At 34.6% G+C, this 26,441-nt stretch overlaps 1 protein-coding gene across 1 annotated transcript in view; it reads left to right on the top strand.

The window, feature by feature from the left end:
* RIT2 (Ras like without CAAX 2) overlaps positions 1–26,441 on the top strand; it is a 387,902-nt gene that overhangs the window by 197,542 nt on the left and 163,919 nt on the right. The window contains exon 4 of the mRNA XM_010358789.2: positions 5,018–5,209. Within this exon, the coding sequence (XP_010357091.1) occupies positions 5,018–5,209 (192 nt within the window). The remainder of the gene's footprint in view (positions 1–5,017; positions 5,210–26,441) is intronic.

The raw sequence follows: 26,441 nt of genomic DNA, 5'->3' as shown, positions 1-26,441 counted from the left end.
ATTCCATGATAAAATGCATTCCTAAAAATATGTGTCAAATACCAAAAAACAAATGATAGGTTATCTTCTCTGAAAACTGTAAAATGGTATTTGTTAATTATATTTTGACTTTTAGGCACAATCTTTGACCTCACATTATCGGCATTTATAAAAGCTGTTTGTTCATTTTCATTTCAATTGACATAACCAATTTAAGGCATCAGAATGAGACTGAGAAACCACCACTCCCACTTATTGCAATCCTTTTGCTTTGCATAAATTATAGTAAATTTATGATACCTAGACTTGAATCCTGTAGAATTGTTTCTATACTTTCATTAAAAAGATGCAAATAGAAGAAACAGCAATCACATGATTCTGTGCTATGCCACCCTCCAAAAATTCAGCTATTGAAGGCTAAGCAAGTCCTAGATGATTAACTACTATGCAAATGATGAATTTGGACTATGAAAGGCTATTTAAGAGTGAGAATACATAATCTTTGGAAGTGAGGTTACCTGAAAGTTGAGGAGTTCTGTACAAATAATAAAGTTAAGGAAGAACATCACATCCTTTTCCCTACCAAGCCCTCTTTGCCTTCCCTCTGAAAACTGTTCCTGCCATTTTCTCAACCCCAAGGTTCATTTAGATCTTAATTATTATTCATTCAATTTATCTTGGTTTGGTTGTGTTTCTCCAACCAAGATATATATATATATCTCCTACCACTTGGTACAGTGTTAGGTATATGACTGACTGACTTTTTAATTTACTTTTTTTTCCATAAGGAGAACAAATAGGGACATATGGTTCATTAAAGAGATGGCCAAAAGGGATTCAGATCAATATATGTAATGCTATCTCTGTGCCCTTACTGGGAGTGGTTAATAAGCTGGTCTGAATATAGTGCTAGTGCTTTTTGAATATAGTGAGGCATTCATATCTTTATAGTACTGCTACTTGAATGCAATGGGGAGCTGGCCCAGTTCCTACATTTTCTAATACCTGCTTAAAATTCTTACCCTGATAATCAAGAAGCTGGAATATGAGATTCATCAAAAATTCTGTATTCATTTTCTGAATATAGAAAAATTATCACACAATTTTAATACAAGGGAGTATATCAAAGGCAACTGATCAAACTGGAATGCTGTACTCAGAATAGCTCTGAAAATATTAGAAATGCTTATATTTGTAGCATTTTATTCAAAGGGTCTGTTACATAAATATGTTGCTACTTATAGATAGCAGATGGAATCTAGAAATGTTCCTGAATAATTAACCAACAAGTTTCATTTATAGCAGGAAGCAAATGAAGATGGTATTAACATTCAGGATACACCAAACAGAAAGTATAGGGATCTTTAATTCATGGGTGAATGAAGGCGGAAGCAACATGTTGAACACAGCATTTTTCCTTTTAAAGTGATTTCCTTATCGTATATTATTAAGTTAATACATAGTAAAGAGATTTTGTTCAAATCTCTGGGTCCCATCAGCCTCTACTGCATCTTCTAGTAAAACACACACACACAGAAACTTGTATACATGTTGTGTAAAGAGTTGGTATAGAAAAGGTCATCTAAGATAAAACATCCCCCCCATTCATTATGATAGCTTCATTACATCTGTTTTATTGGTGGAAAGATTTTCTGTTTGGGAAAAAAAAAGCTTAATACTTTTCTGATTAAGCTTATATAAAAAACACTGCCACATTTATATTTAATGCAGCTAAAAGAGGATTTCATGCCTGTTCTCCCAGTGAAAGTTTCTATTCTGCCAGATTTGTACCAGAGATAATAATAGGCTTGATTTGTATTGTATTTAAAAAATTCATCAAAGCATTTTCACATCTCTTCTCTCATTTGAGCTTTTCTACTGCCCTGTAAGACTGGTTAAGTGTATGTCCTGATCCATCTTTAACAAAAGGGGAAATTGAGGCACAGAGAGGTTATGTGACATGTCAGAAGACATGCTCTAAGTAACAGTCCTAGAGGTCATGCACTATGACTACCTTTCTCTGCTTATAGGATATAAAGACCACTCTAGAGCACACATTTCAGTTATGTATTCCTACAGATAGGTGCAAAACAAAAATCATCCAAATTGTAAAGTATGTATGCTGGAACTTTATACCTAGAGATTCCAATTTAGATCAGATGTTATTCCTTGACATATCTATTTTTAATGTGATATGTGTGCAACTTTGAATCTGGTTAACAAGCACTGTTGGACCTTTATTCATTCAATCATCCAATATTCTCTGTGAATTTTGCCTTCTGTAATTTGCTTATCTTCCTAACAGGTTGTTATGCTTTATCAAATTTGTTAGTCATTTCTTTATGGCATATTTTTGTTGAAGTCGTCAAATGCATTGCTCTTTTTCTTATGTCTCACATAGAAATATATTCCTTCAGTTCAAATTTAAGAAACAATCTACAATTGAACAACAAAAAGAACCAACCCCCTTCAAAGAAAACTACTACATTCTTCACAACAAAATAAAATCAATATGTAGAAGACAATATATAAATGAATGTAAAACATAGGACATGTTGCTCATAACACATAAATAATAAATACAAATAAAAGGAACATGATGTTTCAATTCTACAATTTGCAAAAGTAGAACAATTTGATAAGCAACATCACTGAAAATGAGGATAAATAGTCACATTTATATAACATTGGAGAAAGTATTGTTGACCCAATGTCTTTGGCATTGAGATTGGCAATATTTCTCAAAAGTAAAATATGTGTTCTTTTTGGTCTAGAAATACTGTTTCTCAGGTATAGATAAATCTGTGCAATGTTTAAGAATATATATATCACAGTATTTTCTATAATAAGAATAAAAGGAGGCCATCTAAATTCCTGTTCATAGATAAGTAGTTAAATTAATTATGGTACATGTATGAAAAGAATTATGATGTCTCTATAAAAAAGAATAAGCAATATTTGTATATACTTATATAGAATAGTTTCCAAGGTATAGTAGGGCTATTACATTTTAATTAAAGATATATATTTTGTTTCCCATTGAGTTTAGAATGATATATAAAGGAAGAAAGAACATGTATATGCTTGTATGTACACAGACAGTAGTGTAAAGTTAAAGAAGCTATTAACTGATGCATTTGAAAAAGAAAACTAGAAGTTTGAGGTGGGAAGAAGACTAAATTGGTACTAGATACGTCTGTACCATTTAAATATTTTGCTAATATTTATATTTGTTAATTTTCAAAAAGGACTAGATGATTGAAAATCAAAAACTTTAGTACTGAAAATAATAATCGGAAAATAGCATGAACTTTAAATTGTAAAATAGATCTTTTCCAGTTTAGCTTGCATTTTTATTATTTTAATCATACACAACTGATATAACAGATCTAATTATGTTTTCCTAAAGATCAAACATATTTCCAAGATGATCCTATCATTTCTTTTCCAAAGAAATGTAATTATGAGTTTGAGAAACATCAGTTATCATTTTCAGTCCATACTTCTCTAGTCAAGTCCTGTCAATTATGGAGTTTTGATTCAGACATAGGGTTTCAAAATCGGAATATGTCAGAACTATGAGGGATCTCAGATATTTTATTACTCAATCGTGGTTCAGGAATGAAACGTGGATCCAATAGAATGTTTTCTTCTCCCAAATTAGTACATTTCACTCACATAGTGAAATTTAGGATTGAGTTAAAATAAAATTTAATGCTAAGTAATTTGATACAGTGAGAGTCAAGTAACGTGAGTTTTTTGAACCAACTCTATATTATGTTGTTGTTGGTCTTTGGACAAGTCTCTTGTCCTCTCTGTGATCCAGTTCTTGCAACTTAGAAATGACTGCTGAAACTGATGCAAACACTGTTTGCATTTATTCCATATTTACTGAAAATGATGGGTGAAATTCACTTATTAACTCAGGAATTTATTAACTTGATCAGTCTCTGGACTTGCAACCACCCTAGTTTTCCAGCGTTCCTGGATCTACGTAAATGCTCCCATCTTTCAAGCTAGCTTAAATCAAAATAACATTTATTTAAACAATTACTCTGAGTAGGGCATTTTGTGAGTTCTTATCAACATTTTGCTAGGTAAAGAAGTCCTATTTTCTCAAATTCTTCAAACATAGTTAAAACCCACCAAAACTTTTATTTCTTTCATTACTTATAGCACAAATTGTCCAGGTCACAATATGCTCTTTTGTTCTTTCATTGCTTATTTCACAAACAGAAGTTAAGTTTTATATTTTCCATTGCTTCTATCTAATTAGCCATGGCCATTTTAACAGTAGTTTCAGAATAAAAGTGAATAAAAAGAGATATTTTAGACTTAAAGGAACTTTCCAAATTGTAATTCAAACCAAATATTGAATTTTCAGTCACTGAGAAGTTGTAGTTGAAAGAAGATGAAAGAGTCAGCAGAATGTAGAAACTGATCCATCCCTCAGCAATCTAGATCCTTCTGTTTATGTACCTTCATGAGACAAATCTAACACCCAAATAAATAACTGGATCTGGAATTATCAATGCTAATAACTTTTTCCATTCACAAGGAAGACCAAGGTCTAACTCTAATTCATTTTCATATTTTTGAGTAGAAAAATTTGTTCCCCCAGTTTCCTTGGCAGACTTATGGCAAATCCCCTATACAAACTTACTTTCATTTGCAAAGTGAAGCCAACTTCCTTAGATTATACATTTTTTTCTTCAATGTTTCGAGAAAAGAAAATTGGTTCCAAAAATATCTGAAATGTGTAATTTAAAGAATATCTAGCCTGGGTTCAAATAAACTTAATGATTGGAGTATAAACATTTAGATTCATTTTTTTAAAGTGTGGTCATTACAAATTAAAAAAATATATATCTTTATACAATCCCTAAGAGTCCATGAGTAAGTGAAATCTCCTATGATTAAATATCAATTTTCTTAATAGTTTAAAACATTCAAATTTCATAATGATTACATTTAAACCTCATATTAATTATCTATATTGACAGCCCATAACTAATTTTTTTTTTTTTTTTTCCTGCAGGCAGAATTCACAGCCATGCGGGAGCAGTACATGCGAGGTGGGGAAGGCTTCATTATCTGCTACTCCGTCACTGACCGTCAATCATTCCAGGAGGCTGCCAAGTTTAAAGAGCTCATTTTTCAGGTCCGCCATACCTATGAAATTCCCCTGGTGTTGGTGGGTAACAAAATTGACCTGGAACAGTTCCGCCAGGTGAGTGCCAATTTTATCTGGTAGCTTCTGTCTTTTGCTCTGAGAATACATAGTACAAAATATGGCTGCTTTCCAAGGTTCACATCGAGAATTATGAGAAAGAAATTATGCACGTGATTTTTCTAATAAGTTATGGTGGTCACATGGTAAATTGTGTTGGCCTCCATAATATATTTGACCACATATGCTATTTTGTAGAGTGTCCTTGCTAGTGCCCCATCCCCTAGGATCTGGGATTATGTACTGAATACAGTAGAAATGATTCTTGTTGACTTCTGAAGTGTGGCCTTAAGAGTTCTGCAGTTTCTGCCATTGTCACTTGAACTGCTCACCCTTGGGTACAAGAAGCCCAAGCTAACCATAAGAAGATAGTCATGTGGACAAAGTGAGATTCAGGCTCACAGCTGTCCCTGCCCTGCTAAGACACTACACATGTGGGCAAAGACACACGAAAACATGAAAAATGCATGTTTCAGCACTGGCCACCATATAGCTGTAACCTCATAAGATAGCAAGCCAATCCACATGGAACAGGAAATCTCCCAGGTAAGCCTTGCCTGGATTGGTGACCTAGAGAAACAGTGGCAAATAAAACGAAATTGTTTATGCTACCATGTTTTGGGGGTAATTTTTCATGCAGCAATAGATGATCAAAACAGAATCTTTCCCTCCTTCCAGAATTAGAACAAGCCACTACTTCTCAGGTTGCATCAGAAATTACTCTTAAATACCATCCATTTCCTTCAGGCTGCATCTGCTATATCAATGTGATCAATAGACAGTCTCAAAACTTCTCCAAACAAACAAAATTGATAAGGAAGAAACTATGTCTAGCTTAGATTGAGATTCATTACCATAACTTACATAGTTCATTCATTATATTTTATTCTGACAAGACACTACTTCTTGGGCAATAACAGACGACTGAACGATGATGTCTTCCTCCCTGAGATCTCAAGATAGTAATGATAAATCAGTTGCCCTGGTTCAAGAATCAGGCAAATCATATCACAGTTCCACTCCCATCACTCACATTGTACAAAGTAATATTACTGAGAAGTGGCATGCAAATCAAATTTTTGTAAATCTAATTCTGTAAATTGAGTTGCTTTGTTACAAATTGAGATGCTTCATCTTTCTTTTCACTGACCTTAAGTTTGAACTGGCTTTTAATAGTTCATGTTATTCCAGTTAATGATTTATTGTTAGCCTATTTAAAGTAGTCAACTAGTAAAACCTTTTACTAATGTAGGAATCTTCACTAAAACAAATAGTTGTCTCCTATCTTAGGGATATTATAAATATGGATTTTCATGCCTAATACGTTTTAAGTTTTCTTAAATTGAAAAGATCTCATACGGAGTCCATGTTACAAGTTGATGTTTAACAGGAAACGTATCTCTATGATTTAGTGCAATGCATTTTTGTCGTGATATCGTTGTATATTCTACTTGAGAATCTAAGCATCTTAAAATGGCAGCTAATTATTGTTTTAGGAACTATACTATTTGTTCATCTCTTCTGCAACTGTTCTGCTGTCTTACTTTGCTGTTTCTCTTTCTCCAAAGACATGTTCAGCATAATATGGTTGCATTTCTATGGGTTAGAATTCAAGTTTATCTCATCAGTTAAATATGAATCTATTCTTAGCTACTTGGCACAAAGGAAAGAAAGTTGGGGGCTTGGTAGCTGAACCTTTCCTATACTCCTCTGAAGAGTGCTAGTGCTTTACTTTTCTTAGGACCTCTAGGAACTAGCGTGATAAAGCACCCTAAATGTACCATCAAGTGAACATATGCCCATTTTGTTGCTCTTCTAAGAATTCCTGGAGAACAAAAACCTCTGATTGGGTTTCAGTTAGGAAAGCTACAAGTGACTCTGAAAAACTAGTGAATTCGAAAACATTCAGGTAACATTTTTTCAGGTGAAAAATCAACTAAACTTTCTCTACGATGATTACTCTTCATGACTCCAAAGCTGGCTGACATTTACTTTTCCCTCCCTCTCCAGGCCCTATGTTACCAGGCTCAAAGGTGATCCTTAGGATCTCACAAAGGCATGTTTATCAGAACCCCTATCCCAGCCTGGATAATTAGCTGCTCCTTTCAGATTAGCAGTGAAGTGAATCACAAGCATTACAAATGTCACTGAAATCAAAACCCAGGAAAAGATATTAAGATGTGTAACTGCAGATTTGATAGTCTTTTCCTTGTAGATAAAAGCAAGTACTGTAAACAAGATAGTCACAGAAAGTGCAAAAACCATGAAAACACAAATTGCAATCTTTGTAAAATGTTCTTGTACCACTGTCTCCCATAACGAAATGTTGATGTAAAAATTTGGCTTCTGGCTGTGGTTGTGATAGCAATAATTATTCTTAAAACTAAAGAGTGGTTTTTTCTTAGCAAAATGATTTCAGTTCATACTTTATTTTAATCTTGTGACTGCCCTGTGTATTTGTAAGCCAATCATTTGAAGAATGAGGACATCTGACAAATGAATATATTGATAGCAATTGACTTTACTAAACTATTGCAGCTAGTGACAAAATTAAGACTAAAACACTATCACATTGTATTCTTTTGGTGCATCAGTATTTGAAAAGTTACATCTCTGTTTCTTCATTTAAGAAAAAAGCAAACTCAAAGAAAAATATAGATACTGACACCTAGATGGTTTGCAGCTCGAAAGAATTCTGTAAGGATTCCTAGAGTGATAAAGTTAAACTCTGAAAGGTGAAATTACGCTGGTGCTATTGTTTAGTGGTGAGAGGCAAAGGAGTAGGATTCTCACTAAGCAACTCTTATTCCTTATCACCCTACACTGAAAGAGTTTTGGAAGGAAAGAATTCTGATGGTTGAAGCTGCTTCTTTTCATATTTGGTAAGAATAGGTGCCTGTATTCTTAATGCATTTTGGGAAATCCCAGGGCCTTTTCTAAAAAAGATAAAAAATAAAGAGACAACGAGTTTTAGTGTATTATGTGTTTATCATTATTCACCTCCTTGAGCTTTAATGTGGAAGGACTCAAATGATAGTATTTAATCTGTCATCAATATTCATTTTGATGGTGATATTACTGAGGATACATTTAGTGTTTTCAAGGCTCTGTGCTGGGCATGTTAACACATAAGATTTTATTTAATCCTCACCACAAGACCATGAAGTAGTCTCCTTTATACCTATGTACATATGAGTCAGCTGAATCTCTAATACATTCAATAACTTGTTCAAGGTCACATAGGTAGTTAGAGTTGAGAGACAAAACCCAGTGTGTTCTGGCTTAAAATCTCACTATGTCTTATGGTTGGCCTACAAACCATCATCATTTTATCATGAATTTATTTTTTATGTCAGCTTCAAGATACTAGCATGCATCTCAGAGCAATAGAATCTTACGGACAAGGAGGAGCAGGAAGAATCAGGATAATAATTCTTGGGGTTTGGAGTGGGCAGTTCCAGGCCATGGACAAGCCAGTAATAGCCCAAAGTTGGTTTCCTTACCCTTTTGGTGTGAGGAAAAATAAAGGTAAGGAAATGTGTTTCAAAATTACTGGAAAGTTCTGTTTTAGAAGAGCCAAAAAATTCTGTCCAAAGTTTATCCAGGCTATTCTAAAGCCTGTCTTAATTCCTGAACAACATGAGGGCCTTGAGCTCCCGTGGTCTTTGTCCCTATTCATGCAGGCTTCTGTCTTCCCACTGGAGAGCAGAAGGAGATAATCCCCGATTTCTCTTTTTCCAAAACCCTGACCGGCTGTGTAAAGTAGAAGTAGGCTATGGATGAAGTAAATTTCAGGGATTTGCGAGCTAGATTAGAAAGTTTTACGTCAATTGCAGACCACAGACTTTTTTTTTTTTTTTTTTTTTTTTGAGATGGATTCTCACTCTGTCACCCAGGCTGGAGTGCAGTGGCGCAATCTCTGCTCATGGCAATTTCCACATCTCAGGTTCAGGTTCACCTCCTGCCTCAGTCTCCCCAGTAGCTAGGATTACAGGTGCCCACCAACATGCCCAGATAATTTTTGTATTTTTAGTAGAGATGGGGTTTCACTATGTTGGCCAGGCTGGTCTCCAGTAATGACCTCAGGTGATCCACCTCAGGTGATCCACCCGCCTCAGCCGCCCGAAGTGCTGGGATCACAGGCGTGAGCCACAGGGCCTGGCCAAATTGTTTTATCCTGAACATAGACAAACCTTTTGGTCCCAACAGCCTAATTGCAGCTTAATTCTCAGCTTTAGGCCTTCAAACTGTGCTTCCCACAGTCTACATAACATAACTCTTGAAGTACCAAGTTGAAATCATGAAAGGCCTTTATTTATTCTTTAGTGAGATATCTAATTAAAATAGTTTCTTTACTTAGGGGATATTTGGAATTGTGAGAATTAGGAATACTGGATTTTAAAAAGCATAATATCTATTTAGAGTTATATCAAGCATCTACTCATATTTGGAGAGTGGTGATGGTTTTGGAATATAGTAAAGCAATGAGTAATCCAGTCCCTGTCCTCAAGAGCTCTCTATTCTCCTCGGGATCTGTGCATATGATGTAGGGAGAAAGCCCCCTTAAACAACACAGGTAAATGTTGACCAATATGGCACAATCCATAAGTGCAATGCTTTTTCAAAACCAGGAAAGACCCATGTGGGTAGCACATTTGAAGAACAAAGATAATGAATGAATATCTTGACCAAGTAAGAAAGATAAGGTGAATGGTGACAGTTATTTTAGGAAGGACTGAAAAGAATCAATCTAGGCTGGAAGGAAGAAACCTTGGGTCTTATGAGTTTACACAAGCAGTAGAGTGATCAGTGGGAAACTTGGAAGATCAGTCTGCCTGGTACACACATATCAAGCATCCTAAGCATAATTTCATAGTGTCTCCCTTGAAGACACATTTAATCAAAGACAAAGCATAAATATGTAGCAGAGCATATTGGATATAGTATAATGCGGTAATTAATTGCAAATACCACTCAAATTTAAAAAATAAAAGAGTAGTGCTTCATTATCTTTCATTGTCAGTGCACTGGAAAATTTATATAAACATATTTTCTAAATGATGAAGGCTTAGTTTTTGAAGAGAAAAAAAGGTTCAGTAATTTGCTCATTATTTTGGGATAGATACTCAAATTCAATTAACTATTCATTAGCCCTGTTTATCTTTTCCATAGCATTTTGTAATATGCTATTTAATTTAATAAAATAAACGTGAATGTATTAACTCCAATTGAGACAGAAAACAAAACAAAACAAAGCTTAGAGTTTCACATGATTTATCCAAACTGGTTGGTTGTAGAACTGGAATTTGAGTTACCTTAGCTTACACATATATGTTTTCACTACTGTCATTTTTTAAGCGTAATTAATTTTCCTAATGGGTAACAAGCACTCTTTTAGAATCTGGGAGTACACAGATGAACTTGACAGCTAAAATCTCTATAGGTAATAACGTGAAGTTACAGTGGAGGAGACAGATAATGAACAATTTGAGTATGAGTATGTGTATTCTAACTGCACAATGCAAAAATGATACTAGGAATAAAATTATACATACTCAAATATGCATGCATACATACACACGTTTGCACAATTCTGAGCAGTGAAAAGAGCAAAGGAGAAAAATGAAGCAAGGGAAGGAGTTGGCATGTGGAGTGTAAGAATCAGAGCTGTATTTTCTCTAGGGTGGTCAAGATGATCTCTCTGAAAAGATGCCATTGAGCACAACTCCACAGTGTGGGGAGGATTTGGATGAAGAGCATTACAGATAGAACAAACAGCAATTGTAAAATCTTCATGGTTGGATTTAGCTTAGCATGTTTGAGAGCCGTAATAGCTGGTGAGGAGACAGGGTCAGGTTATATAGAGCTTGAAAGTTCTTCGGTAAGAATTCGGATTTTATTTAGGTGTGAACAATTGTTTAAAACATTTGAGCAGAATTGTGGTATGAATACATTTCTATTAAGTCAGTCTTGACGTTGAGTGGAGCAACCATGAAGCAGTGAGATGCATTTGGAGGCTCTTTCAGTCATCAGAATGAGAAATGATGGTAGCTTGGGTGAAAGGGATAGTGCTAACTGTTCACGAATTCCATACTCATACTGCACACTGACAGGATGGCAAGTGACAAGATTATAGTGAGGTTTAGAGACCTTTCATGTAGCAACAAAATCTTCTACGTTCCTCAGTGACACCTGAGGTCATCACTGCATTATCACAATCCAGTGGGTGTCCATGATGGAGTCCTCATGACATTGTTAAGAAATGTACGCAGCATACAGAAACTAACAGAATATGTAATTGAAAGAATCAGATAGTCCTGGGTTTGAATTGTTACTCAGATGATTTCTGTGTCCTTGGACAAATCAGTAACAGACACAAGATATGTACCTAAGTTTTTCAGAGAAGTACTTCCTGCCCAGCACAGGGGTGGGAAGATATAATTCATAGATAACTTCCAGCCATTACGTGCTTAAAGGGTCAGCCTCAGCTACATAGAGCCTCCTTGCCTGATGTCACACCCTTTCTGGGGAAACTCATTTCAAGTTAAGTGTGGGCATATATTTCCAGCCATTTCAGCCCAATGTGAGATACTGACAGGCAAATCTTGCTAGAAAGCCCCCACTAGTTTGGTAAAGACTCTGTTGGGCTTGCATGAACGTTCAACTTCTCTCTCTGCTCAACCCTGCCTCCTTCTCCTTCCTTCCACAAATGTTGATTCCTAATAAACATCTTGCGCTTCAGACTCTGTCTCAGTGTCTACTTCTGTAAAATAGGATGATAATATCTCTGTCATAGTTTTTTTGGGTGGGACAGATGAGATAATGTCAATAGGTTATCTAGCATGGTGTATGTCACAGAGCAGCGCCTCAATAAATACTGGGTGCTACTATCGCTGTCGCTCCTCTGGATTATTGCAATAGTCTTTGGGTTATTACTCTTCTAATACGCTCTCTTACAAATTAGAAAGTAGCTAATCAAGTGCATATGAATTGTGTGAAAAGTAAGAGTAACTAATCTGGGTGAAGGCTCAGGGAGTTTTCTGATATAGGCTTCAGCACATGGATTTTGCAAAATTAATTTTGAAATTGTTTCCCAACTTTTCAGCTGTAAAACAAAGTAGCAATTCTTTAATAACTGAAATCTGCCTAGGAGAGCCTTGAAGAAATCACTGCTTTTTTGCGTAGTTTATGAGCTAAGTAAAGGCGAGTAATCTGGAGCTAGAGAACAGACACATACAAAAGATTACTGGCCATTCCAGAAAACCTAAACTAATTTTTAAATGTGTGGAAAAACTCATCTTGGACGAAAACTGTGCTTCTTAAAATGTCCTGAAACCAGAAGAGATAGTACCACCTGTGATCTTCATTAGAAATGCAAATTATCAGGCCCTATCCAAGTTCTGATAAATCAGAAACACTGTGGGTAGGGCACAGCAATCTATTTCAACAAATTGTCTGGGTGATTCTAGAGTATAGTATGCTAAAGTTAGAGAGCCAGTGGGCTAGAATATAAAATGAAGCACATGAAGGATAATTTTATTTGGGGACACTATAAGAGCATAGAACCTACAAGTGTTTTAAAGGCCTTAAATGAAATATTTGAGACCTGAAAGAAAAAATATATATACACATACAGTGTAATATATACATAATAATATGTGTGTGTGTATATATATATTACATATGCACATATATACAAACATATATATATACACACATGCATGTATACAAATGTTTAAAACATAAAATAATTTTAAACATAAAAATTAACTAATGCTTATATTAAAAACAACAATGTTGAAAGTGTTACAGATTCAATCTAGTTTTCCAGGCAAATTTGTCATTTAGAAAAATCTAAATTTCATTGTTTATATTGCACATCTACACCTAAATAGACTTCAACTTGATAGTTTCATGTTCCATTGGAACAGAGCTTGTGTTTCCTCAGATTGAACTGACATTGTAACTGTTTGCTTTCCCTCTTTATTTAAATTGTCTTACACTGAATTGTTTGGTTTTCATGGATCATTGACTGCATTTGTAAAATTGACAAGCCAGAAAAGGCTTTGGGAAATAAGCTTGTTTCTTTTTAAGGAAAAGAACAAAAGCAAAGCTGTTGGGGAATTGGATTGGTTCCTTGAAACGAAATCCAGTATTGCAATAACACTCTTAACTAATCTTTTGTAATTTTTAAAACCAATCACTTAAAAGAGATGCCAAAAAGGAAATAAATACTGAGTGGGTAAAGTTTTTTTAATTTTTTATGACCCTGTCTAAGATTTCAGGTCTCTATTCCCTTTCCTAGGTATCCTTGCCTGCCCAAACCCTAACATTTGTGGAAAATTTCCTCAACACTCAGCAGTCAGACTCTGGCTGTACTTAATAATCAAGTGTATGGTGTGTGTTTATGTGTGTGTTTGTGTGTGCGTAGTTATATGTATAGATGTAAGTGCATTAGATAATTCAAGACAATACTGTAAATCCAAAAGAATGATATCCATAGATTGAACTACAGATACTCAGAATCAGGAGCACTAGCTGTGTGTTCATGGAGTACTATTTTTTTTTTTTTTTTTTTTTTTTTTTTTTTTACTTTAACTCAACCACATGCTTAGGGAATTGCATAATCCAGCTTTTACAAATTGTTTATTTAGAAATAATTACAGATGCACAAGAAGTTACAAACAAATGTGTATAAAAACCCTGTGCATCCTTCTAGCATTCCCAATGGTAACATCTTATGCAACTCTAGAATAATATGAAAAACAGTAAACTGACATTGATTCAATCCACAAAGCTCATTCATGTTTTACCAGTTATACACGTACTCATGCATGTGTGTATCTGTATAATTTGATGCAATTGCGTCACATGTGTAGCCTCCTTAACCACCGGCATAATCAAGACACTCAACTCTGCCTTTACTCTGAGGCCTGTCGTGTTGCTCCTTGTCCATCCCCTTCCTATCCCAACCCCTAACCTCTGGCAACTACTAGTCTACTATGTCATTTTTCATCTATATAATTATTTTATTTTTTGATTATTATATAAATGAAATGAGTTTATATGCATCCTTTTGAGACTGTTTTTCACTCAGCATTCTTTCCTGAATTATAACCAAGTATTTGTTATCAGTAGTGTGTTTTCTTTTTATTACCAAATAGCATTCAGACTTGGATATATCACAATTTGTTTATTCACCCTTTCAGGGACATTTGGGTAATTTCCAGTTTGGTGCTATTATGAAGAAAGCTGCTGTGGGCATTCACAGACAAGTTTCTGTGTGAACATAAGCTTTTAATTCTCTGGAATAAATGCCCAAGAGCACAATTGCTAGAACTTATGATAAGTCCATTTTAGTTTTGAAAGGAAATGCCAAAGTATTTTCCAGAATGGCTCTATTATTTTATATTCTCACCCTTGCCAGCATTAGATATTATCACTGTTTTTCATTTTAGTCATTTTGATCAGCATATAGTGATATCTCATTATGATTTTAATTTGCATTAGTCTAATGACTAACGATATTGAACATATTTTCATGAGTATATATGTCATCTAAATATCCTCTACAGTTAAGTGTCTGTACATACTTCTGACCATTTTCTTTTCTTATTTACCTTTTTAATTGACGTAAAATGATATATATTTATCAGGTACAACATGATGTTTTGTAAAATTATACATGGTGAAATGGCTGAATTGACTAGTTAACATATGCATTACCTTAAATATTTATTTTTTGTAGTGAGAACACTTAAAATCTACTCTTGGTTAGTCACAGGGAATTTCATATTGTTATTAACTATAGCCACCATATTGCAGAATAGATCACTTGTCCTTATTACTCCTAACTAGCTGAAATGTTGTATCCTTTGACCATCTTACCAACCCGTCCTTGCAGTCCCTGGTAACCACCTTTTTACTCTTTCTATGAGCCCAACTTGTTTAGATTCCATGTATAAGTGAAATCTTTAAGTTTTTGTCTTTCTGTGCCTGGCTTATTTCACCAAGATAATGCTTATTTTCATTTTCATTGTATCCACTGACTCTTTTCTGGTTGGATTTTTTTTTTTTAAGTTTGAGTTACGAGAGTTCTTTGCATATTCTAGATTCCAGGCTTTTGTAGATATGTGACTCGGAAATATGTGGTTCTAGTCAGTTTGTCTTTTAATGGGATCTTTTACAGAGTAAAAGTTTTACATTTTGATGAACTAAATGTATTGATTTTGTTTCCTCTTATGAATTGTGATTTTGGTATCAAATCTAAGGACACTGCCTAGTCGTAGGTACACATGACTTTCTCCTGTGTTCTTTTCTAAAATTTCTATCATTTTGTTTCACATTTATATCAATTATCCATTTTTGAAAATTATTTTTTGTATAAAGTGCTTGGTTTTTTTTTGGCTGATGGATGGTTAATTGCTTCAGCATTATTTATTGAAAAGTCTTTTCCTTCTTTATTGAAGTGCTTTTACACTTTCATAAAAAATTAATTAGGCATATTCATGTGGAGTTATGTCTGCATGTTCTATTCTGTTCCTTTGATCTGTCTATCTTTCTGCCGCTACCAGACTGACCTGATTAGTTCAGCACACATACATAAGTCTTAGCATCAATAATTCCTCCCTTGTTTTTCTTCTTTTTAAAACATATTTTGGCTATTTTAATGCTTAATGTTTCTTTGTTAATTTGAGAGTAATTTTATTTTTACAAAGAACTGCAATGACATTTTGAAAGAAATTAAATTAAACCTATTGGTTAAGTTATGTTGAATTGACATCTTTACTATGTTGAGTTTTCCAATCTATGAATATGTTTCTCCAAGTATTTAGCTCTTCTTTGATTTCTTCATCAACATTTTATAAATTTAATTATGCAAAAACTGTAGATGTTATATTCTTACCTATATAATTTTCTTAGGAGTAATGGAAAATGGTATTAAATTTTTGCCATTACATTTCTGTTTCCAATTATTTCTTGTCTGTATCTTGAAATGCATTTGCATTTTGTGTATTCATGTGGTATTTTGTAACCTTACTAAACACAGGAGAAACTTATTAGTTCTCAAAGTATTTTGTAGATTACTTGAGGTGTTCTACACAGACAAGCTTGCGATCTGCGAATACAGAGTTTTACTTCTTGCTTTCTCATCTCTATATCTTTAATTTCCATTCCGTGCCTTATTGCAGTGGCTAAAATTTCCAGGATTATTTCTGTAAGTGTAAGGAAAGACATCTTTGCCTTGTGCCCAATCTTAGAGGCAAAGCATTCAATTTTTCACCATTATGATGTTTGGTATAGTTTTTATAATAGGTATTCTTTGTAAGTTTGAGGACATTCATCTATATTCCTAATGTATTGAAAGTGATTTTTTTTTCATGAATGGGTATTTAATATGCTTTTTCTGTAGTAAATGATATGATAAGTTTTTTTTCCTTGGCTTATTGAAATGGTGGACTACATTAATACATTTTGAATATTTAACCAGTCTCACATACCTGGAATAAATCACATTTTATCATAGTGCATTATTATACAAATATATTTTTCTACAATATTTTGATAAAAAATTTTTTGAGAATTATTTTCATCTAAGTTAATGAGATATATTGGACTACACTTTTTACATTTCATGTGATCCCTGTTGGGTTTGGGTATCAGTGTAATACTGGCTTCATAATATGAATTAGGAAGTATTCCCTTTTCTGGTTTTGAAAGAAATTGTGTAAACTTTGTGTTAATTCTTTTTTGAATATTTGGTAAAAATTTCCTATGAAACCATCTGAGCCTGGAAATTTCTTGAGCAGAAGCTTTTAAAATAAAAATTTGATTTCTTCAATAGTTATAGAACTATTCCATTTATTTGATTTTGGCTGAGTTTGAGGAGTTTGTGGTCTTCAAGAAGTGGTTTATTCCTTCCACCTTACTGAATTGGTGAGTGTAAAGTTATTCATAATATTTCCTTGTACTCATTTTAAAAATTTGTTTCAATAAAAATTTCACATATATATAAGGCATATAACATAATGTTGTAAGATATGTATATATGGTAAAATGGTGCTATAGTGAAACAAATTAACATATCCACTCTCTTATATGGTTACCCATGTGATGATCTGTTGAGATGTCTTCTGTTGCATTTCTGATTTTATGATTTGGGTCTTGTCTCAATTTATGTCTGTCAATCTTGCTAAAAGTTTACCAATTTTATTGATTTTGGTAGATGAGTTGACTTTTAGTTTTATTAGTTTCCTATTCTCCTGTTTACAAATTCATTGATTTCTGATGTTATCTGTATTATTTTCTTAATTCAGCTTGTTTTGAATTTATTTTCTTCTTTATGTCTCTTTAAAATATATTTTGTGTCTATTTTTATTCTACTCTATGTATTATTTTCCCTTGAAATTTCCTATTTGACCAATGCATTATTTAGGAGTATATTTTTAATCCCCAAGATGTTGAAAAATTTCCCCCTGAGTTTCTGTTATTGGTATACTCTTCTTTGATACATTGTGATCAGAGAACATACTCTGTGTGATTTTATTATTTTTTTTTATTTGTTAAAGCTTATTTTATTACCATGATATAGTCTATCTTGGTGAATGTTCCATGTAAGCTTGAAAAGAACATATATTCTGCTGTAGATGGTTAGAGTGTTCTATAAATGTCAGTAGATCTTGTTGATTAATGTTTCATTATTCGCTATCCTTGCTGATTTCTATCAATTGTTTAAAATGGGATTTTGAAGCCCGTGTTATAATTATGGATTTCTTTCTCATTCTCCTCTATTGGTTTTTACTCTATATATTTTGAAGTTCTGTTGTTTGGTCCAAAAACATTTAGGATTGCTATATTCTTGGCAAAATAATCCATTTATTATTTTGTGATGTCCTTATTGTCTGTAGTAATTTTGTTTGCTTTTAAGTCTCCTTGATCTAGTATTATTATAGTTGCTCCTTTTTAAAAATTAATATTTGCCTGATATATCTTTTCTATCCTTTGGCTTTCAACTTATCTGTGTCATAATGAAACAGGACAGTTCCCTGACCCCTCTTGGGACTTGCAACAGGGATATGGCTCTGCCACCATGTGCTCAAATCCCTTACTGGAAGGGGAGCAGGCAGATAGGCAGGTGCAGGAGCAAGGATGAGCGTTTTTGGACCCTGGCCCCATGGTAGTATCTAGGGGTGTGTTACAATTAATGCCCTTTTAGCAGTTGCTGTCTACAGATGGCTAAGTGTTAAACCAGCTCAGTGGAGAGTCAGATGACAGTCTTTTACACCCTCCCCTCTTGGTTCCTGGGTCCTTGTCCAGCATCCAGAAAGAATCAGGTCACTTGCACTTGAAGGATGGTGAATGTGGGGATTTTATTGAGTGATGGAGGTGGCTTCAGTAAGATGGATGGGAACCTGGAAAGGGGATGGAGTGAGAAGATGATCATCCCCTGGAGTATGGTCATACCACAGCCAATCTCTCCAACTGTCCCCAGCTGAACTCCTCTCTACATTCAGGTACTGCTTCTCTTCTCTCCTTCTCTGCCTCACCACTCTGCCGCTCTGCTGCTTTGCTACTCTTCTGTTCCTCTGGTCATCTGCTCTTGGAGCCTGGTGTTTGGGGTTTATATATGTACAGGTTAGCGGGATGTTGTGGGTCAAAATGCAACATTTGGGCAGGAAAAAAGGAATGCCTGTTCCCATTTAGGGTTATGGGTTTCCAGGCTTGAGAATGGAGCCTTTGCCAGGAAACCAACCTCTTCTAGCCAGTATTTCCCTGCCTCCTGTCTATATCAATAATGCTTGAAGCAGATTTCTTACAGCCCACATATAAGTGGGTGTTGTTTGTTAATTCCACTATGCAAATCACTACCTTTTAATTGGTTTAGATTATTACAATTAAATAATTATTGATCGGTTACAGCCTATGTCTGCCTTTTTATTATTTGTTCTTTGTTTTTCACTTTCTCTTTCTCAATTGTCCATTGTTTGTCTGTATGTATCTTGGCCTAACTGTGGATAACTTGAAAATAGTTTTAGAATTCTATTTTGATGTATTTATGTTTTTCATTATAGCTGTTTATATAGTTTTCTTAGTAGTTGCCTGCTGGTGTCATTGTGTTACTGCTTCAAGTTAAGTATAAAAACCTTTCTTCAATTTAGGTCCCCTTAACTGCTTTCAGGTATAATCGTCTCAATCATTTCCTTTGCATACACAGAACACCATGTTAGATGGTGTTCATCTTTACTCCAACTATAAAATATAGTTTTTAAACTCATGAAATGAAGGATGGTCATATTATGTTTACTGCAATTTTTACTCATTCTGTTCTTTACTTTCTAAAGATCCCAGTCATCATCTTTTATAATTTTTTTTTTACTTTAGAGTTTCCTTCAGCTATTCTGTATTTTAAGAAAGTAAATTGTTTTATTGTATTAGGGTGATTTGATTTTTAGATTTGCGAAACATAAACTTGAAAACTGGAGGGTTTTAAAATGTATTCCAGCGATCTTTAGGTAAAGGTGGATTTTGGTTACATGGTTATGTTCTTTAGTGGTGATTTCTGAGATTTTAGTGGACCTGTCACCTGAGCAGTATACACTGTCCCCAATGTGTACTCTTTCATTCCTCACCCCACTCCTAACAGTCCAACCTCTGAGTCCTCAAAGTCCATTATATCACTCCTATGCCTTTGCATCCTCATAGCTTAGCTCTCACTTATAAGTGAGAACATATGATATTTGGTTTTGTATTCCTGAGTCATTTCACTTACAATAATGTCCTCAAGCTCTGTGCCAGTTGCTGCAAAATACATTATTTCATTCCTTTTTATGGCTGAGTAGTATACCATGGGGTACATATACAACATCTTCTTTATACACTCAGTCAATGGGCACTTAGTTTGGCTCCATATCCTTACCATTGTGAATTGTGATGTTATAAACATGTGTGGGTATGTGTCTTTTTCATACAATGACTTCTTTTCCTTTGGATAAATACTCAATAGTGGGATTCCTGGTTCAAATGGTAGTTCTAGTTTTTGTTCTTTAAGGAATCACCATACCATTTTCCATAGTGGTTGTACTAATTTATTAGGTTGGAGCAAAAGTAACTGTGGTTTTTGCCATTTAAAGCAATGCAAAACCACGATTATTTTTGCACCAACTTACCTACCTATACATTCCCACCAGAAGTCCTGTGGCTACTCTTTAAATATAAATCTGCTAGCAACAAATTCTCTCAGTGTCCCTTCAACTGAGAATGTCCTTATTTTAGTAAGAAGGATTATTTCATCAGATACACAATTTGGGATTTACTGCTCTTTCAGTACTTGATAAAACTTGTACCACTTCCTTCTGTCTTCCATGGATTCAGATGGCAGATCCTGTCATTAAATTTGCTTTTTTCTTTATAGAAAATGCCGCAGTTTTCTCTGTTTTAATGATTTATTCTTTGTTTTTAGTTTTCAGAAGTTTAATTGTAATGTGATTGGTGTAGTTTTAGGTTTATCCTACTTGGGTTTTACTCAGCTTCTTGAATCCGTAGCTTTATGTGTTTTGCCAAATTTGGGAGTCTTTCAGCCAATATTTATTTGAATATTTTCTTAGCTCCTCTCCATTTCTCTTCTTTATCAAAATTATGATTCTAATGTCAGATATTTGTTATTGTCCCACAGATCTCTTGATCTCTGTTTATTTTTTCTTTTAGTCTATTTTCTCTTTGTTGTTCAGATTGAGTAAATTCTATTAATTTGTCTTCAATTTCACTGATTTTTTCTGTGTCTTTTCCATTCTGCTGTTGATAACATCCAATGAAATTTTTGCTTATTTTTTTTTTGTTTGGTTATTTTGTTTTTCACTTCCATAATTTCTATTTCATTCTTTCTTTGTTTTTATATATTCTTTAAATTTGTTTTACAGTAAATTATAATGATTATTGAAGCATTTTATGATGGTTGCCTTAATTTTTTTTTTTTTTTTTTTTTTTGAGACTAGGTCTCGCTCTGTCACCCAAGCTGGAGTGCAGTGATGATCATAGCTCACTACAACCTCTGTATCTTGGGCTCAAGCAACCCTCCTGACTCAGTCTCCCAAATAGCTGGGACTTCAGGCACATGCCATCACACCTGACTAATTCTTAAAGTTATTATAGAGATAGGATCTCACTGTGTTACCCAGGCTGGTCTGGAACTCTTCACCTCCAAAAGTCCTCCTGCCTTGGCCTCCCAAAGCACTAGAATTACAGGCATGAGCCACCATGCCTGGCTAAAATCTTTAACAGATAATTCCAACATGTGGATAGTATTGGTATTGGTATCAAATGATTGTCTTTTATCATTCATATTGTGATTTTTTCTGGTTTTTGGTATCAGTGATTTTTATTGCATCCCAGACATTTTAGTCATTACATTAGGAGACTCTTAATCCTACTTATGTTTTCTGTTTTGGCAGAAAGTTGTTCTGTTTAGGGTTTGTATGTGAGTTCTGGACTACTTTTTGTGGGCTTTGGGTCCAATAATGATTTAGTTGTCCCTCTCCTTGCAATGCTTTCTAGTCTGTTTTGTTCCTTGACGCCTTTGGGGCTTCCTGCTCAACCTCTGAAGTTGTCTGCGGTAGTAATAGGAACTTTCCTAGTCCATTGGTGCCGGGAGGATGCAGGGTTCTGCTGATGCTGGCTCTGAGAGTGGGTTGTTCTGCCTGCCACTGCATCACATGTGAAGTAGAGACTGGAATGGCTGGAGTTTCTCTGCTGTTGTTACTCACGCAGGTCAGAGCCTGGTTTATTATTTTTTTTTTAAAGTAATTATTCACGGTTGGTCCTGGTGGCTCATGCCTGTAATCCTAGCACTTTGGGAGGCCGAGCAGGCGTATCACAAGATCAGGAGTTTGCGACCAGCCTGGCCAACATGGTGAAACTCCGTCTCTACTAAAAAAAACAATTATTAGCTGGGCTTGGTGGCGGGCACTTATTATCCTAGCTACTCAGGTGGCTGAGGCAGAAGAATTGCTTGAAACCAGAAGGTGGAGGTTGCAGTGAGCCGAGATCCTGCCACTGCACTCCAGCCTGGGTGAAAGAGCGAAACTGTCTCAAAAATAAATGAACAAATGAATAAATAAATAAATAAATAAATAATAAATATTCACTTTTTAATTGACAAATAAAACTTGTATATATTCATGATATACAACATGGTGTTTTAAAATTTGTTTATCCTGTGGAATGGCTAAATAGAGTTAATTAACACATGTATTACTGCACAAATTTATCATTTTCATGGTGAGAACACATAATATACTTTCTTAGCAATTTTTAACTATATAATATACTAACTAAAGTCACCATGTTTTACAATAGATCTTTTGAACTTATTTCTCCTATCTGAAATTTTGTATCCATCTCATTTTAAGGCCAATCTGTTTTCAAATTGTAGAATCCAGTAATGGGTCAGAAGTAAAATGAGTACATCTATCAATGGGCTTTCAGCTAATAAATATTTTTACTTTTTATTCATCACTAGAAGGCAGCTATTCCGAGCTCCAGCAAACATTTGTCCATGCATATTTCATTATATTTCCTGCCTGTGCTCACACTGGACAACTAAATATGCCTTCCTAGTCTCAACACTTTTCTCTATTCCTCAAGGCCCAGGTTAAAGCATGCATTTTCTTCCATGACTTCACCAAAATTATTCCGGAGAGAATTTTCTGTTTTATAACTTCCTTCAATATATATCAAATGCCCCACCTTGATGCTATTAATTACTGTTTGTTCTGGGAATGTTTATTTTTTATTTCCTTCTAAATTATGCTATAAATCCCTCAAAATAAGTCTCTCTTTATTTTAATTCTCTTAAATCCCTCACACATTCCAGCACTGTCTTGGGTATATATGGGGTATTTTATGGCCATTGATTGATTGATTGCAAAGTGAGGTTCAGGTGGTGCTGACCTCTTTTAATCTATCAAAATGCACAGAACAACTCTGAGGGAGAGACAAGAGCTTGAGTTTGAAGGGATTTCAGCTATCATTTAATCCAGACCACCTTATTTTAAACAGGAGAATTCAAGAGGTAGAAAAGACACAGAGTCGAAATATGGCTAAGATCAAAAAAGAGAGTAATCCTCATCAGGATTTTCAACAATCACTTCGCTCTATTTCCCACAAAACCCTCCTCTTCTCTATAAAGGGGACCCCTTTTATATGCTTTTATTCACTACACCTCCTTTTCAACAGGAAGACAGGGGAGGAGACTAATGACAGCTGTGCAATTAAGAGACCAAATCTGGCCCGCTAAAGAGGATTGCACCCTGCCACATCTGTAAGAAATTCTGAATGAAAGTATTCATTAGAGACTTTTGAGTAATCTCCTTTTAAGCTGTCTTAGGTTTGTACAATGTATTTTGAAACTTTTTTTTTTGTATTAAAGATTAACACGCATGCAGATTTGTATGACAATAATAAGTGTACAACTTAATTAATTATCAAAAAGTGAATATAGCTGTATAACCACCACACAGGTCAAGAAATAGAATCTGACACATTAAAAGTTGAACTCCTCTGAAGGGTGTTACGTAAATGATCCCCTTTCTCTTCTAAGAAAACCACTACCTTGATTTTTAACATCAGACAAGCTGACCCTTTTTTATACTTAGAATAAAAGAATTTATTTTTTATTTATTCATTTATTTTATTTTTTTGAGACAGAGTTTCACTCTGTTGCCCAGGCTGGAGTGTAGTGGCACGATCTCAGCTTACTGCAACCTCTGTCTCCTGGGTTCAAGCCATTCTTCTGCCTCAGCCTCTGGAGTAGTACAGGTGTGTGCCATCACCACGCCAGGCTAATTTTTGTATTTTTAGTAGAGACAGGGTTTCACCATATTGGTCAGGCTGGTCTGGAACTCCTGACCTCGTGATCCACCCACCTTGGCCTCCCAAAGTGCTGGGATTACAGGCGTGAGCCACCGTGCCCAGCCATAGATGAAATTTTATGAGAGTATTCTTACGTTTCTGACTTCTTTCAGTCAATAGTATATTTATGAGGTTCATCCATGGTTTTACATGTTCATTTATTATTATCATAATAGAATAATATTCCCTAGTTAGGATATGTCACAATTTATTCATCTATTCTGTTATTAATGAACAGTTAGATAGTGTCCAGTTTGAGGCATTCATGAATACTGCTGCTATTAATGTTCTTTCTCTTATTGTTTGAATCACATATTCATTATTTTTATTGGTTCTATATTTAGGAGTTGAATTGTTGGGTCATAACATGTGCATATGTTCAACTTCAGTAGATTTTACTAAACTGTTTTCCAATGTGGTTGTTTAAACTGACACTACGACCAGGAGTGTATGACAATTCCGTTTACTCCAAATCCTCGCCAACTTGTCAGTCTTTTTAATTTTAAACATTCCATTCTGCGTGGAATGATATTTCCTTGTGGTTTTTCTTGCATTCCCCTGGATACTAGTGAAGAGGAGCCTCTTTTCAAGTGCAAAGTGATAATTTCCGTATCTTCTTTCACTAGAGTCTGATTCAAGTCCCTTGCCAGTCTTCTGTTAGGTTATCTTGTTCCCAGTAGTAGGTAGGAGTCCTGACAATTGGTTTGGATGTGGTCATTTGTCAGAAATACATGTTGTACATATTTTTCCCACTTGGCTTGTTTTATCATTCTTTGAGTATACCATTCATTAAAAGAAATTCTTAATTTTATTGTGGTACAGTTTATCAATCTGTTTTATAGTGGGTGCTTTCTATGAAACTATTTTAAGGAATCTTATTCTACCTAAGCTTGTGAAAATTGTGTTTGTTTTCTTCTAGATTATTTATTTTACCTTACATATTTACACCTGTAGTCCTACTAGAATTCCTGTGGTAAGGATGAATTTTTTTTTTTTTTTTTTTTTTGTCCATATGAGAGTCAATGTGGCCCAGTGCCATTTGTGAAAGAGATCTTGCTTTCTCTATTACTCTTCAAGGTCACCCTTGTGATAAAGTACCTGACCATGTGTGTGTTAGTCCATTTGTAGACTCTCTCATATGTTCCATTGTCTGTCTATAACTACTCTAATAACATAATATCCCAGTTGCAGTAGTTCTGTAATGAGACTTGACATATGGTAGTGAAAGGCCTCAAATTTATTTTTCTTACCTAGAAATTTTCTATTTTTGGTCTTCTCCATTTTCATAAACATATTAAAATTGGCTTGTCAATTCCACATGCAAATAGATACACACAAATACCTATCCACATTTTCACTGAGTTACAGTCAATAACTTAGGGAGAACTGACAACTTTACAATGTTGAATATTTTAATCAATGAACATTGTAAATACTATTTATTTAATTTTTAATATTTTCCATCATATTTTAGAGTTTTTTAAAGGAAGACTAGTACATCTTTCATTAAGTTTTATGTTTTTCACAATTTTGAAAGATTAAATCATTTTTTACATTTTATTTTCTATTTTTTGTATGTATTTACCTACCTATTCATTGCTACACAATGCATCATTTCAAATTATTGTTTCTTAAAACAATAATTATTTTCTTATTTATTACTTATTTGGGGTTCTAGGGATTAATTGGGTTTATCTAGGCAGTTATTGTTCAAATTTCCCATCTGGTTGAGATGAAATGGCTTCTGGGGCTAGAGTCATCTAAGACTTCCCCACTCACCTGTTTGGTGGTTGATGCTTGCTGTTGACTGAAGTCTCAACTGCAGCGATTTATGAAAGAGACCGTTTGTTCTATCCATATGCTCTGGCCTTACTCACAGCATGGAGCTTGAACCCCAAGAATGGGCAACTCATGAGGACCAAACAGAAGCTGAATCACATATGATGACTCAGTCATATAGCATTGTTTCTCCATAGTCACAACTTTGTCTAGGTTGAAGAAGAGGAAATGTGAACTCTACCTCTCAATAGGAGAATTGTCACCATCCCATAATAAGAACATGCTAGATGGAAGATCTTGTTGCACACATCTTAGAAAACACAATCTGCCACATCCAAAAACCTCACTAAAAGCAAATGAGGAGTTAGTGGGTGCAGCAAAACAACATGGCACACGTATACATACGTAACAAACGTGCACATTGTGCACATGTACCCTAGAACCTAAAGTATAATTTTTAAAAAATTCACTCATTAATTTTAACAATTTACCTTTAGCGTCTTCTATATCCACACTGATGTCATCTATAAATAATGAACATTGTCTT

The sequence above is a fragment of the Rhinopithecus roxellana genome, chromosome 21, assembly GCF_007565055.1.
Source record: "Rhinopithecus roxellana isolate Shanxi Qingling chromosome 21, ASM756505v1, whole genome shotgun sequence".
NCBI lineage: Eukaryota > Metazoa > Chordata > Mammalia > Primates > Cercopithecidae > Rhinopithecus > Rhinopithecus roxellana.
Note: the sequence above shows the minus strand (reverse complement) of the source record. Positions and strands in the feature narration are given on the sequence as shown.